The sequence below is a fragment of the Rousettus aegyptiacus genome, unplaced genomic scaffold (assembly GCF_014176215.1).
Source record: "Rousettus aegyptiacus isolate mRouAeg1 unplaced genomic scaffold, mRouAeg1.p scaffold_m13_p_16, whole genome shotgun sequence".
Taxonomy (NCBI): Eukaryota; Metazoa; Chordata; class Mammalia; order Chiroptera; family Pteropodidae; genus Rousettus; species Rousettus aegyptiacus.
Window position 1 is genome coordinate 28644899 of NW_023416291.1, and position 16903 is coordinate 28661801.

Genomic DNA, 16903 nt, shown 5'->3' on the forward strand with positions numbered 1-16903 from the left:
AAAGAGAGTTTTCATTATAGGAAAGTTATCATCCTACCTTAAAAAGTCCAGACGACGCTCTACAGTTGGTGTTCGGGGCTCTCCTGAAACAAACAGTCTTATTCGTTTCATTGCCCAACAACGGAATTTGAAAAATGTAGAGAAGTCTCCTTTGACACAGAATTCTGCTTTTCCGGTATGATTTTCTTCTAACTTCTGTCATTAATTCTTCTAGGGAGAATGTTTTGCTGTGTTATAAAACTTTAATCAGTGTTTATACCTCCCAGTGCATCTCATCTGTTTCAGATCTGGAGAGACGTTATTTCCTCTTGTGTCTTACAAAGAGTGTGCAGTTAGCATAAATAGTGATGTTGAGCGTGGATATGTCAAGTTATGAGATCCTGGATAGAAACAGCTTTCTAAAAGAGATTTCTATTTTACTTTGCAATTTCTTTTAAGTTAATGTTTGTTTCTTATGATGAGATGAGGCAGTGTTTTCCAACCTTTTTCTTTTAATATCTCTTAAGTGTCTAATTTTTAATGACTACTATGTGTTAGCATATAGAGGTAAGAGTTCCCCCAGAACAAATTTGGGATAACCTTGTGAGAGGGAGCAAATTATTTGTCTGCTGATGGGGAAGTATTTAGATAGTTTTGCAGATTTTTATTACAATAATAATACATGCTTCTAAAAACTCAAATAGTAGTATAAGGTTTGCTATGAAAGATACAGTCTCAGCTTATCCTTTTTGAAGGATATCTGCTTTCGTCTGTTGTGGTATTGGCCTTCCTATTTTAAAATGTACTTACATTGCCACTGCATTTTTCAGTTTTAGACACTCTTTATGTATGCTTGAGGCTGTATAGTGCAATGCAGTGGTTCTCAAAGGCTATCTCAGATCCCTAGAAATCCCTGAGTTGCATTTGAGAGGTCCATGAGGTCAAAACTATTTTTTGTGATAGCATCAAGATGCCATTTACCTTTTTTTTTTTTAACTGCATTGATCTTGCATTTAAGGTACAAAAGCAATGGTGGATGAAACTGGATGCTGTCATTTTATTCATCATTACTAAGCATTCACAGGAAATAATGATAATGCCAGTTTCACTTAACATCCTTGATGGGGCAATAAAAATTGTAAATTGTATTAATTCTCAACCCTTGAGTATGACGTGTGCTGAAATGGAAAGTATGTATCAAGCGCTTCCAAAGAACCGTGGTGGATGTTTCGAGAAAAATCATTTGTATGATTGAGCTGTGAGCTGAACTAGCCACGTTTTTATGGAACATTATTTTTACATGAAAGAATGACTGACAGACATCGTGGTTAGTCAGACTTGGGAATGTGGCTGACATTTTCTCAAAAATGAACATACCAGGTAGGGAAAAATGAAATATTTCTTACCAATGAAGAAATTTGAATTTTCAAGTGAAAGCTAGAATTTTGGAAAACTTGTATTCACCCCAAGTAGCTGAACATTCCTGATATATAAGTGGGGGTATTAATGAATGTGATGTTTTGATATTGCATAATAAAATGTATCAACATTTGGAAGATACACATAACTGAGTGAACCCATATTTTTCATATAACCAGTGCATGTAAAATAAACCCTCAAATTGCAAGATAGATTCATGAATTTTAACATAAGAAAGGTTCATTGATGTGATTTTGTATTTGACATTTAAGAAATCTTTGTTGAGTTTTGTGTTGCATTGAAGAAGAATATCCACAGTCTGAAAAGGCTATTAAAATACTCTAATAGATACAATCAACATGAACTAAGAGTCTTTGGTGTTCTCAGTTTTTAAGAGTGTAAAGAATTCTGAGAACTGCTATTAATAATAGATACGAGAATGGCCTGAAGAGCTGTATTGCTCAGATATGATTCTTGACTTTATTATTAATTAATTGTAACTTTTAGCTACTTAGTCTCAGTTTTCTCATGTATCAAATGGAGGTGATAAAAATAGCAAGGGTTTCATGAGGATGAATAAGTTAATAGATATGAAACACTTAAAAGTGTGCCTAGAATATAGTATGTTTTAGATTTACCCTCATTGTTATTTCTGTGAAAAATGAGGATTTTGCTCTCATATACCCTAGTCATGGCAATCCCAACACCTTCCTCTTTCCCATTCTTTCTAATATAGTCAATTACAATTTTTAAGTTTAGCATGCATATTTAACCTTGTAGATAGTTTTTACAAACTGCTGTATAGTATGTCATGGTCATATTTCCTTTCTTATACACTTTTTTCCCCCTATAATTATTAAATACTTTTTTGGGGGTTTAGTCTTTTAATTTATCATACAATCTCATCCCCAAACTTTGACAGAGTTTTAAACCTTAAGAGTCTATGGATTCTTTTTTCTTGGTGTCCTTCGTCGTCTTCCTCCTGTTGGCTTGATGGCCACTACATTTGTTGGATAGCTGTCATTTTGTGGCACCCTTTCACCATCCTTGATAATTCTCTTTTCCTCACCGATTTGGTTTCTGTTTCCTTGATCTCATATCTTTCTCATTTCTTGGTTTACTGCCTCGTTTTTCTGGAGCCTCTGTGTATCTGATGAAGTTTATTATACCAGCATGTTTGAATTATGGATTGTCTTAGTATCAAAATCTTGGTTGGGTGTATCTTCCATCGAAATTTTGAAGGCGTTCTCCATTGTATTTTAGCTTACAGAGCTGAAGAATCCTATTCATTTATTCAGTCGACACATTTAAATTCCCTATCCTTTATGTGGTCTGCTTTTTTAAAAAATTAAAATATAGTTAAAATACAATATTATATTACTTTCAGGTTTACAACCTAGTTACTTAATGAAGTGATCAGCACAATGTCTAGTGTCCAACATCATATGAAGTTATTGCAGTATTATTGACTATATCCCCTATTCTGTACATTACATCCCTGTGACATATTTAATTTATAACTAGAAATTTGGACCTCCTGCCGCTCCTTCACCTTTTATTGCCGTAGCTCCAGCCCCCTTCCCCTAATCCTTTTCCCTTTGGCAACCATCAGTTTGATCTTTATGAGTTTGTTTTTGTTTTGTTTTGTTTCTTCGTTTGCTTTGTTTTTTAGATCCACATATAAGTGAAACCATAACAATGTTTGTTCTCCTCTTATTTCACTTAACGTAATAATCTTTAAGTCAATCCATGTTGTCCAAATGGCAAGGTTTTATTCTTTTCTAATATTCCACTTTGAGAGTGTGTGTATGTGCACACACGCACATGTGTGCATGTATGTAGGTTGCTTCCATATCATAGCTATTGTAAATAATGCTGTAATGAATATCGGGTGTATATCTTTTCAAATTAGTGTTTTTGTTTTCTTTGGATAGATACCCAAAAGTGGAATTGCTGGGTCATATAGTGGTTCTATTTTTAAATTTTTGAGGAAACTCCATAGTGTTTCCATGGTGGCTGCACCAATTTGCCATCCCACCAACAGTGCATGATGGTTCCCTGTTCTCCAAATCCTCACCAACACTTGTTAATTGTTGTCTTTTTGATAATAGATAGTCTTCCAGGGGTGAGGTGATATTTCATTGTGGTTTTGATTTGCATTTCCCTGATGATTAGTGATGTTGAACACCTTTTCATGTATCTGTTGGCTATCTGTTTATATTCTTGGAAAAATGTCTATTGAGATCTTCTGCCTTTTTTTTAGTTGTATTGTTTAGTTTTCTTTTGCCATTGAATTGTATGAGTTTTTTTAAATATATTTTGGATATTAACCCCTTATCAGATATAACATTCGCAAATATTTTCCCCCTTTTGGTAGGTTGCCTTTACATGCGTTGTTAGTTTTCTTTGCTGTGTGGAAGCCTTTTAGTATGATGTAGTCCCATTTGTTTATTTTTGCTTTTATTGCCTTCGCTTTGGTGTTTAATCAAAAAAGTCAGCCAAGACTATTGTCAGGGAGCTTACCACCTATATTTTCTTCTGGTTTCTTGGGTTCATATGTTAAGGTTCAAGTCTTTAATCCATTTTGAGTTAATTTTTGTGTATGGTGGAAGGTAGTGGTCTAATTCCATTCTTTTGTATGTGGCTGTCCAGTTTTCCCGACACCATTTATTGAAGAGACTGTCCTTTCTCCTTTGTATGTTCTTGTCTCTCTTGTCATAAATTAATTGACCATTTATACGTGGGTTTATTTCTGGGCTCTCTGTTCTTGTTTTTTCATCTTTGTGTCTGTTTTTATGCGATTACCATACTGTTTTGATTACTATAACCTTGTAATATAGTTTGAAATTGAGGAGTGTGATGCCTCCGCCTTTGTTCTTTATCAGGATTACTTTGGCTATTTGGGATCTTTTGTAATTGCATATAAATTTTAGTATTGTTCTACTTCTGTAATAAATACCATTGGAATTTTGATAGAGATTGCATTGAGTCTATAGATTGCTTTGGTTAGTATGGACATTTTAGCAATATTTTTCCAAACCTTGAGCATATCTGAATATGGAAAACTAGCCTACTTCTTTCTCATACCTAATAACATACGTATGAATAGGTATTTCTTATCCTATATAACTTCTCAATAGATTGGTTACATCAGTATTCACATACTTATGTTATTACGACCATATATGTTATTCTGAGCTGATCTTTCTTCTGCAATTATCTTATGTTCCTTTTGAGTTATTTTCTATTACAGATGAATTGTATGACTTTAGGATAACTCTTTTCTTTCTCCATATTTCATGTGGATAAGAGTTGGTCACCAGCTTGTAATGAATGTTATGTGTTGTTTATGTCATAAAGGTTTACATCATCAACCATATTTGAATTTAAAATGTTCTGTTATTATGTAACAGAGTTTGCCTAGCTTTATGAATGTATTTAACTGGGAATAGATTGTGTGTGAGCAGATTCACCATCAAGCATGGCTTCAAGATTTTAACTGATTCCCCCCATTCAGTATCTTAAAGGGAGGTAATTTTTTGCTTTAACTTTTGCCCGTTGGTGTAATTTTGTTAGTTGCAAGGTAGAAATCACTGGAAATATGTTAGTCTAAATAATAAAGGGGAAAAAAGATCCTGGATAGAGAACTTAATCACTAATTTTCTTTTTTATGGGTAAACAACTCTCGAGTTGTATATTACTTCCATTATTCTGACACTTCCATCCCTGCTTGTATCAGTTTCATTTTGTGAATCTTTTGCTGAAACCCTTTTAGCAAAGTCTGTAGAGAGCTCCTGTGCTTAGATCATCTAACTGTTCGGCTTTGTATTTTAAGTGAATGGCTGGCTTTCAGCTCTTCAGGTTGTAGGGTCCCATGAAATGGGGAAAATTTAGCTGGGGAGAGCCAAAAGAGAAGAGGGTAAATGTGAGAATGGGTGTCTGAGCTACTAGGAAACATCCGTGACTTGTTCTTGCCTCCTTGGGAGAGGGTATGTATGGACGAGGTCGAGTAATGAGACTAGTGGCTTGGGTTTTACTAGGTTCCTTGAGACTTACATGTACCATGCATCATGCAGATAATTTTCAGTGGATATTTTTAGCAGACCTTTCACATTGATTCACTGAGGCTGTCTCAGGTTATGAACTCTAAGTTATGAAAGAGAGCCCTTAAGCCCTTCAGAAAGAATCCTTTTAAGAGTTTTTAGGCCCCAAATAATTGGTTATGTGTTTGCCTGAGTGCCATTTTAAAGCTCTAGACGTCACTCATCTCCTCTGTGGACTAATTGCTATCAGTATTGAGCGACTCATACACATGTGTACATACCACAAAGCTATTCCTGTTTGCTCAGGTTTTGCTAAAAACTGGAGGAGGAGCAGAGGGAGATTAAGATGATGGCAGCACACCAAATATTCAAACTAAAAATGTATGATCTCAGAGAGAAGAGGCTCTGCTATACTAATTTATTACCTCTGGTCTTCTAGAAGCCTTTGTTTATTTAGTTTTGGATTCAATGGTTATAGGCCTAGAATATAGAAACTTTGATTTGGTTTATACTACCATCTATGTTTCTGTCTTTTAACAGGGAAGCCGTGTATTGTATCGAAATGTTAATTCTTTAAAAGAAAGAATGTCTGCTTTCCAGTTGGCTTTTCATTCCCTAAACGAAGAGGAGAAAATGACTGACCGTCCTGGATTCTCAGAGGCAACAGAGAAATTGGAGACAATAGGCTCGAGTGAGTAGAAAGAATTCAGTCAATCTGGGCTCCTGCATTTATTCAGACAGGACTCCGAGATATAAAAAAGACTTAGTTTCATGGTGCAAAAGCAGCCTTTCTGAGCAGAATTGTTTTTTAAGTGGAACCTAACGTTTAAAATTTGGGACATTTTTACACAAAAACCTGGATTTCTGGTTTCTCTTGGAAAAAAAAAAAACAATATCAAACATTCCTAGGCCATTTCCACATGGCCACAGTTAATCAGCTCTGTAAAAATATCAGAGCTGATTAGCTAATTTCATTTTTAGATAGGCCATGTGGCAAATTTAAGTGTACAAACCTCGATTTTTAGAGGATTGTTATTAATTTTGGCAAGTATTTTTATGAATACCAAACACTCACCCCAATATAAGTAGATATATCTAATATGACATCTTAGTAGCCTGCCATATTTTTTGCCATAACTTTTAGATTAATAATGCATTTGGTTATTTTTTTCTGTCACCTTCGATTTTCCAATTATAAAGTATTTCAGACATCAGAATTAGATAAATCTTGGCCTTACCGTAATCGTCATAATCATACCTCTGGTGCTTTGCACCCTGAGCAAGGTTCGAAATGATTTAATTTTGGCATCTTGAATCATCAAGCACATTTCAATACTTCTTGTGTGAAGTACACTGCTGCTCAAGACAAGTCTAATTCACCTGCCTCACTATTTTGTATTTGTAGTTTGTAACTTACCTATTCTTCAATTTTTACTTGAGTTTTAAAATATTTTAATGACATGATTATTATAATTCTGTAGACCCTAAAATTCTTTTTGATTGCTAAGAATAACTGGGGCACCCTGTGGCTGTATTTTTCATAAAATCTTACACGATCAAAGTAGAACCAATATTAGAACATAACCACATCCTTTAAAATATTCATAAGTATAAGTTTCAATGTTTATCTGTACTTTTTTAAGCCCGAAAGAAATTCTAATTTGTATTATCTTTTTAGTTTTCATGTTCTCTTGCTTTTCCATTAGATTTCTTTTTTTTGAATTAAAAAATATGCTATATTTTTCTTTATATTGTTGAAGTATTTAGACTCAAGGGTTAAATTTTACTAAAATTACGATGATGTACAAAATTGTAAGATGATATTGAGGAAGAAAATATTTATACCGCTGTTATTTTTTTACTTTGTTTTGCGTGTATAGCCAAAAAGGAAAGTCTTGGTGACTGTCAGCAGTCAGAGTTCCCTGCGCAGTTATCCAAACGTCAGAGAACGACTTCACGGAGCAACTCTGATGAAAATCCAGCTAATGCAGATGATCTCCAGATCGTCAATATCGATGCTCTTCCCAACACAGGCAAAACATGTGCTGTTGCTTCTTCTCTTGCAGATCTTTGTGAGGTAATTCACTTACTGGAAACATAAGAAAATGAAGCTTAGGTTTCCTGGTAAGGCAAGACTGTCAAGATCCTTTTTTCAGTTATAGTACCTCATATCGCTATATTGTAGCTGAGTTTTAAATTGTGTGTGTGTGTTTCCTACTTATTAATTTTTGTTGGTTGGCATATTGGTTATTAGACAGTTTTGATTGATATGTTGCTTTTGATCATGAAAAAGATTTTATGAAAAGATTACACTCTGTGGTCTCCTTGCGAGATGTTGCTCCAGATGCTGATGGTAAAACAAAGTCACAGTCCTGACTTGAGCAGCTTTCTGTCTGCTGAAGGAGGCAGATATATGAGTGGGTTATTTACACATAACTGGTAAATTAGATGACGATTGTACAGGGCTGTACTCCTCAGGCCTCGCACTTCTGCCTTGCCGCCCCAGCTGGTTTAATACTGGCTAGGAAGTAGGGTGCTATTTAACAATTGCTCCTTCACTCTGCTCACTTCTTCCAGGTAACTGGGAATATTTTTTGCTGGTAACTCTAAAGCCTGTCAAGATTATCAGAAGACCAAAATGAATTAAATAATGCTAATGAAAGCCTTGACCTTCACTCAAGTGTAAACGAAGCTGGTTCCCTCATGTTTGGCTCTTGCATTATAGCGTTGCTTTGGTTTGATGGAGCTGGCCTCCATTTCTTTAGTGAGAGGAGACACCTAAGGTCATTAGAGTTGAAACGTTTTTTTCATCTTCTTTGTCATGGATTCAGTAGTCCTAATAATCTTATTTGAACTGGTATAAATGTTTGATATTCATTAAAGATTCTTCAGGGCCCATGAGTGAGTTTTCTATTCTAGCCATGAATGATTTTCCTATCCTAGCTCTTGATATCTTTTGTTGTTTGACTAGTAATGATATAACATGTTCTGTTATTTTGAGAATTTCCTCTTTAATGAATGCAGTTAACATAGTTTCTAGCTGCCAAACAAGGCAACAAAATGTGTCCAATAGACTTTTCCTAGCAAACTGAAAATTTGTAGGATGTCTAGGATGGATGCAGTTAGAACAAATATTCCATTTTGAGTTACATTCCCATGTACTTTTGTACCAACTAGGTAATGAAGGCAATTGCTTAAAAGATGTCAGTAATCCTATAAGTAGTAAGATTTGATAGTACTGTACTCTATATTTTTTTTTCCCAAGGAATCTTCCAAACCTGATTTAAAGCAGTCCGGATATTTAGTTGAAGAGTCTGAGCTCACAGAGTCAGAGCTCACAGAGGCTTCAAGTGGTATGTAGTCAATTTTTCCATAGTTCATGTGGCATTTCACCCACTGAAACCTTTGTTCAGTAGAAGTTTATGGTTGATGTACCTATATGCTAAAATTTGGGAACACTGGAACAGTTCCCTATGTTTTGGGAGCTCATGATCTTGTAGAAATGTTTCAGAATTCTTGTTATATGAGAGGAGACATTGTCTTTGAACTGCTACCAATAAGAATCAGTGAAATATTTTCAAACTCATAGAATGTATTTTAAAGACTAGGCTCTCTGAACATAAGAACAAGTTGTTTTGCTAGAGAAGACACTACACTTTATTTTTTGTTGTTGTTGTTTTTTAAGTATGTGAAAAGGGACTAACATTCAAAACTTAGCCTGCCCCCAAATCAGTCTGTTGTATTGATTGAAAGTCACCAGTAATGTATTAGGTTTACTTTCAACCTACCTGTGTTTATTGTTAAAGAAAAACTCTTGTAGACTTATAATTGGGTCTTTTTTTAAATCCATCTGAGATTCTCTGCCTTCTAATTGGAGTATTTAACTAATTAACCTCTCAAGTCATTATTGATATGGTTTGATATAAATCTACCATTTTATCATATGTATTTTCTGTTCTCTCTCTTTTTTTTTTTTTCTTGTTCCCTTCTTCTTGTCTTTTTTGGGTTTATTTGAAAAAAAAATTTTTTTAAATCTTACTTTTCCATTACCTTTTAAATTATATTTCATTGCATTTTTTTAATGATTACTCTAAGAACTGTGGCATACGTCCTTAACTTTTCACAGCGTACTTATTTAATATTATATAACTTCATGTAAAATGTAGAAGCTCTACAAACTGCAGACATCTATTTTTTATCCACTCACTCAGGTCCTTTCCAGTATGGATGTTATCTATATTACATTTATATTAATTTTAAAGTGCACGAGATACTTTTTTTTTTTCTTTAAACAATATGTGTATTTGAGGGGACATAGTTTTTATAGTTACCCAGATAGATACCATTTCTAATGCTCTTTATTCCTTCCAGAAGATCTAAATTTCCCTCTGGTATCATTTCTCCAACCTGAAAAAGAACCTTTTTTAGCATTTTATATAGCGCGCATCTTCTCTGATGTCTTAATTTCATTCGTACAATGGATGGATGATACATAGAGCTGGGTTCTGAATTTGTTACATAGGTGAAATAAGATGCCTTTACCTTTAGCATTTCTTACCAGTTTTCTTTCTTTACTTTCATGGACTTTTATCTTAGGAGTGACATTTTCTTTGACAGTAGTTACAGAATGAGTGAAATGTGGTCATTAAAAAGCTGTCATCATACCAAACACCTCCCTATACAATCTGCCTTAAGTGGGAACATCACGAGAGCTAGTGTATCCCATTTTAACACCTCACTAGCTCTAAACAGAAACAGTGTATAAAACGGAAAGAGGAATCCACCATAGGTGATGAAGCCTTGATTAAAGGAGTCTAGTGCCAATTCCAGTGTTTTAAACTGGTTATGTGGTGGCACCCCAGAGGTTATTATATTTCAGACAGTGCAACTTTTAGAAGAGTGAAAAGATCTTGTATGATGGGATAAAATACACTTAGTTAAGGGCAAGTTTGAGAGTAAAAAGCCCACACAATACCTTTGTTCTTTCCCTCGCCCCGTCCACCTCGTCCGTTTTACCCATCTAACCGGAAACCCAGCCTGGTTGGTCTCTTTCCCTTCTCTGTTCCTGCCGCAGATCTATCTGTGCTTAATATTTTGTATACTGATATCCTCACCAAGTTTTTCACCTCACATGAGCCCTCAACACTGCTTGGCAGGATACTTGCCTCCATTCCTTAATCAGTTTGCTTTCTCACACCTCTTTTCTTTCAAGCTTCCAACCCTCCTTGTAAACAATAAATTTGTTATTATAAACAAAAAATTCTTTAGTATATGTATGTCCCATGCATTGTTTTTCTTTTATTTATATATCAATGTGCATGTACATAAGTACTGAGATACAATTGAAGTTTAACTAGGTCTACTGCATATTACTTTGCAAGATCTGGCAACCCTACCCATGGATGACTGATAGAATGTCCTCTGGTGCCGCTTTGCAGAACTTTGTTTCTTCTATCACCGAGAAAACAAAAGATGTCAGAAGCAAACGTCCTGGTCCTCTCGCCACTAACCCCCCTGCCTCTGTGCAGGTGTGCTCCACCTTCCCCTCCTGTCACAGCTCCTCAGGGCGCCTATCTAAGGTCAGCCCCTTCAGGATAGCCCCTTCCCTTTACAGGGACCTTTTGTTTGAGGTGTCCCCTCTTTTCTGAATTTTTTCATTTTTCCCATTAACATACAATGAGCTGTAATAGCTCCCATCTTAGACTTGCCCTAGTCCCAGGATTTCTTTCCAGCCAGAACTCCATTTCTTTCTTCTGTAGCAAAACTCCCTTTAAGGGCCGCCTCCTTGTTTCCCATTCTTTCTTGATCCAACCCCAGACAGGACTTCGTAACCAACAGCCCCCTCGTTGCCATCCCACTGTCATTCTCAGTATATTCCTCTCCCTGAGGTCTCAGAAGCTTTACAGATAGAGCTGACCGTGCTCTCCTGTGAGCAATGGTTCCTTCACTGGACATCAGGACATAATTCTCTCTTGTTTTCTCCGATTTCACTGACCATTTCTTCTGAGTATTTTTCTTGTTCCTCCTCTTCCATCCCGACATTTAGATGTTTGAATGCTCCAGGTCCAATGCTTGAACTGTTTTTCCTTCTATACTCACTCCCTAGGTGATTACCAGCATTCTCACCATCTATGCGCTGTCGACTTCAAATTTAAATATCTGGCCTTGACCTCTTTCCAGAACTCTAAGTGCCCACCTGCCTGTACTCATCTCCACACGCATGACTAATAAATTCTCAGACATAACATACTAAAATAGGTCTTAATAATTTCTTCTTCCCCAGTCTGCTCATCTCTCTTTTCCTCATCTCAGTAAGAAACAGTACCACTCTCCCGATTGCTTGGAGTGCCAAAAACCGTGGAGTTATCGTGACACCTCCCTTTTTTAAGCTCAACTTGCAGTCCTATTAATAAATGCTGTTGGCCTTCACCACCTCTCACCTCCTACCTGCTGTCACCTTGGTCCAGGCTGCCATCTCCTCTTGCCTGGTTTATTTTGTGTGACCTTTTAAGTGCTTTCCTTCTTTCTACCTTTGTCCCCACTCTTTTCTTACAGTCTTTTTTCTATATGGTGGACAGGGTGCTCCTTTTAAAATGTAAGTCACATTTCACTCTGTTTCTTAAAAATCTTTCATTGTCTTCCCAATGTACTTAGAATAGTATCCAGTACCCTTGCCGCTAGGCCTCACCTGACTGGGTCCTTTGCCTTCTCTTTGAGCTTTTTCACTCTGTCCTATTCACACTGGCCTTGCCTGCCTGTAACATGCCAGTACGTTCCTATCTTAGGTCTTCGCACTTGGCTTTGTGCATATAATGTTCTTCCTAGATCCGTGCATGGCTCACTTCCTCATTTTATTCAAGTGCCTGCTCATGCTCAGGAAGCTGTCCCTGAACACCCGAAACAGCAACATCTACCTCCCACCTTATCATACTGTGTCCTGGTATCTCTACATTATTTTCCTTAATGGCATATATCACTACATGTTGTTATATATACATGTCTTTAACTTTTCTTTTGAGATGACTGTAGGTTCACATGCATTCGTAAGAAGTAATCTAGAGAGATCCAGTATACCTGTCCTCCAGCTCCCTGTCGGGAGCAACATCTTGCATCGCTATAATACAGTGTCACAACCAGGAAACGAACACTGATACAATCCACTGACTGTTTTTCATTTTTCACCAGTTTTACGCGCACTCACTTATGTGTATATTCAGTTTCCTGTGATTTTATCACATGGGCAGGCTCATATGACCACACTATAGTCAAGATCTAGAACTGTTCTGCCACAGGATCCCTTGTGCTGTCCTTTGACAGGCATGGCTACCTCCTCCTCTCCACTCCTCCCAGTTATTTTATTTCATATTGTCTATCTGTCCCCTGAGTGTATAGGGGCTTTGCATGTTTTGTTCATTGTTGTATCTCTCTAGAAGAGCACCTGTCACATCGTAAGTACGTAATATACTTTTGTTAAATGTTGATCATAAGGCAGGGGTCTGTTGTGAGAAAATTTGTGGGGAGAGCCTTGCTTTGTTTGGGGGGCACGTATGGTTATGTTAATTTTTTGAATTGACAATCTCCCTCCGATCACACTTACATACTGAAATGCCTCTGACTCCAGCAGTAAAATGGCTCAGTTATCTTCGTCGAGGTTAGTTTTATTGTACAAGTTGTAGGTGTTATGCGTAGAGGCAGATGAACAGTTAGTAGCTGATTCATGAGTACCTGCTCAGATTTCCGTGGCAGCCCAAACTCCTTATTACTGTTACTCTCAGTAGTTAGATTTGAATGGAAATCTGTGACCAGTGCTACTTGTCTGTCTTCTTTTTGTTTGCAAATGAAATCCCAGATGCTGCTCCCTAAGCAGGATATATTGGGTTGAATTTCTTCATTGTATATTCCCTTTGCAAATACATAACATTTTTGATGTAGAACAAACTGACTCAGATGTCGTCTACCTCCCATGTTTGCATGTTTAATTGGAAGGAATGCACGTTGCTGACTCCATAGAGGGCAGAGGACCAGCTGATGCTGTTTCCCCTGACGACCGTCCAGCAGCAAGCACAGGCACAGCTCCTGGGCTCAGGTCACCAGTTACCCCGCTGTGCGAGAGAGGCACACCAACCATAGCACTTCGATCTGTGCTGAAGAAACCCTCCGTCAAGCTGTGTCTGGAGAGCCTGCAGGTAAGTGTAGAGCTACATTTCCTAAAGCAAATGGAATAAAAAGATCATTTTGGTTAAAAGCAGTACCTCTGAAATGTTAAATATCATGCTGGTTTGAAAGGAAATGTCTTACCCTATTTTTTCCCCCTCCTTTTCCCCCCACTTACAGCACTATCTAGAGTTTCTTCTTTTTCTTCTTTTATTGTCATTAATTTAGATTGTAATATAGCATGTAGAATTTCATATAGGTTGACTGACTGTTTTGTAAGAGTGTCATAGTTTTTAATGTGTGAGTCTGTTAGTTATTTCTACCCAACATATTTGGTCTCAGATACCTCTTTTACAGGAATACATCTTTCTCTAAGCTCAGAAGAGATTTATGGGAACTAGCTGGGATTTACTGTATTCTTTCTATGGCCTTCTGACATGTATTATGAACATGCAGCAGTAATATCCTAAGAAAAGTATTAGCCCCATTTTTTATAAGTTTAGGTTCAAGGCTGTCAAATGAACCCAGAACAACCTGATGCTAAAATCCAATAAAATCCAAGTTGGGCTGTAAGTGCTATGAAAGTCTGAGAGGGTGGGCTCCAGAGGCAGAGTGCCCAGTTTCAAATCCTGATCCTGAGGTTTAAGAGCTGGGCAAATGAGTTAACCTTCTTTAATCCTGTTTTTCTTATCTATAAAGGACAATATTAGTAGCTACAGGGTAATTTGAGCCTTAAGTGGAATAATAATATGAAATTAGCACTAGTGCCTGGCAAATGAAAACTAATTTTTTTTCAATCCGTAGGCTTTTAAAATACAACTATGCCTAATCTGTTTCTAAAGCTAAAATAAACTAAACTACCTTCTATCTACATGGATATATGTGCAAATGTTATTTTAAATATTTTAACAATTTTTCTGGCTAAAGAGCTGATTTAGGTCTTTATACAGCACTGCTGATTCAACTTTTCTGTTTATTTAATCTTCTCAAGAAGACTTAGTAACGGTATTACATAGCAAACATCAAGTCCTCCCACCAAGATCATATGAAGACTTTTACAACTGATGATCTTTTTACTAAGCTTCCCAAAGTTTGGAGGTGTCTACAGTTGGAGTTGTTTGTTAACTTTCATGGTTGTTTTAATTAAAAATAAATCTAGAAGTTAACTTGAATGTTGTTTTACAAGTTCATTTTATTTCACAAATATTGAAATGGGCATTTTCCTAGTCAGACAAATGAAACTAACTCAGGAGATAGTTGATTGGGGAGATTTGTTTGGGGCAGGACTGATTTTTAGAGATGGTGCTGCTCTTGGAATGGATGTACTGGAGGAAAAGAGTAGCTGTCGAGATCAGTGGCTGTGCAGGTGTTAGGATGAGACTGGACAAGCAGATGGTGAGTTGGAAGTGATGCTCATCCAGCCCGCAGCCCTGGTCCTGCTCCGCCCCAGTGGCCTGTGGTTAAGCTTGCCCTGTCCTGTTCCAAGGAGCTCACACTGGAGTCCTCACCAGCTTGCCTATTCTGTAATCTTTTGGAGAAGCACAGAGGGACCCTCTTCCCTTATTTCTAACTTAAGAGTATAGTAACATAGACAAGAGATGTTTTACCCTTATAAAAGCTATGGTTCCTAAGGTTAAAAGACAAAACGTCCTATTTATTATACCATTTACCTCTTTGTTTTTTTTTCTTGTTTTAGTGCAGTTCTTATACCGCAGACCATTTATGTAGTGTACCTCATCTGACACCATGTACAGTACACTGTCGTTTTAGCCAGTCACAGTTTCCTTCATTTGCCTCATCAAAAATGAGGGTATGAATTAACCCACACTATGAATTTCTGTTCTTTAATTTTGGACTAAAATACCGTTTACTAAAGTAATATCTCGGGAACCCAGTTTTTCTTTATGGCTAATACCATGGTGATTTAGCCAGAACAATTATGAAAGTAAAGGTAATTTGCAGTACTATAGTCTTTACCCTTGGCAGGAAAAGATTCAGTTATCATTCTTAATGACTCTGTACATGTTTATAAATGTAAAATTATTCACCGAAGTGTATTTTATTTAGGAACACTGTGACAACCTCTGTGATAATGGAACTCATCCAAGCTTAATCTCAAATCTTACAAACTGTTGCAGAGAACAAAAAGCAGGTTAGAAATTCATATTTATTTTGAAGTCTGGAGATATCATTGTCTTGTTATAAAAAATCTGATATAGTATGTGGTATTTTCAGTGATCTGCTAATGCCTTGATGCTTCTGAAATAACATTGGAATGAAGAACAGTTGGGAAGGATGGAATTTCTTTGGAGGGTCTCAGAGTTGGTCTGCCCATTTCATCCACTTTTGCTTAATGGTGAAACTTGTAAAGGAAGTTGATATTCCAATCTTGTAAACTTCTAAGATGCTCATGCAAAATTTACTTTAAAATCTATTACCATATCTTAATGAGAAATACTGCTTATTTTTTTCATTTTCAATTTTTTTCTCTATGAACTTTTATACCAATAACAGCTGAATTTAATTATGTTAAAAGATGATAAAACATGCCTTTTAGATAAGAACTTGAGCTTAATTTTTTTAATATATTTCTGTTTATAATCTTTAGAAGGTCTAGAAAATTATAAAGTTCCAACCTTTATTAATATGAAGAAGAGGAAGAGAGTTACTTTCGGAGAGGACCTAAGCCCTGAAGTGTTTGATGAATCTTTGCCAGCAAATACGCCGCTACGTAAAGGAGAAACACCTGTCCGCAACAGGGACCGGTGTCGTGCCAGTCCCCTGCTGCTTGAACGGTCACCAGTCTCTGAGCCATTACCTCAGCCAAATTTTGATGACAAGGGAGAGAATCTCGTAAGTGTGAAAAATTTAGAACAAACTTGTTTATATTTTAATCAGATTCTTTATATTTTAACCCAGTTTGTTTATATTTTAATCGCCTATTTTATGTGAGCAATAATTATGCTTTGAAATCATAAAATGGCCTAAATGATGTGTCGTGGTTTAAATTAATGCATTTTCCTAGGTAGGTTATTACCAGTTTTCTATTAAAAATACTTCCATGACTCCTTATACATAGCATATTTCATGGAACCTATGTACCAGAGTATGTACTAGTTTGGACATAGCTGCAGTATAAATGATTTTATTTTTAACCATACCTTTGTAAGTCCTGTGTATTAACCATACTTATTTAAAATAGCTTAGTAGAAAAAGATGACTTAAACATTTTTAGTTTATTAGTGAGGTTTGAACATTTTTCACATGTTTATAGACCATTTGAATTTCTTCTCTTGAGAGATACCTAT

At 36.4% G+C, this 16903-nt stretch overlaps 1 protein-coding gene across 4 annotated transcripts in view; it reads left to right on the plus strand.

Annotated features, from left to right (window-relative positions):
• Positions 1-16903, plus strand: part of CDCA2 (cell division cycle associated 2) — a 40138-nt gene that overhangs the window by 2730 nt on the left and 20505 nt on the right. For all 4 annotated transcript variants that reach the window (XM_036233625.1, XM_036233626.1, XM_016148170.2 and 1 more), the window contains 7 exons: positions 21-175; positions 5982-6132; positions 7322-7518; positions 8707-8794; positions 13428-13627; positions 15663-15747; positions 16204-16448. In XM_036233625.1, the coding sequence (XP_036089518.1) occupies positions 21-175; positions 5982-6132; positions 7322-7518; positions 8707-8794; positions 13428-13627; positions 15663-15747; positions 16204-16448 (1121 nt within the window). The remainder of the gene's footprint in view (positions 1-20; positions 176-5981; positions 6133-7321; positions 7519-8706; positions 8795-13427; positions 13628-15662; positions 15748-16203; positions 16449-16903) is intronic.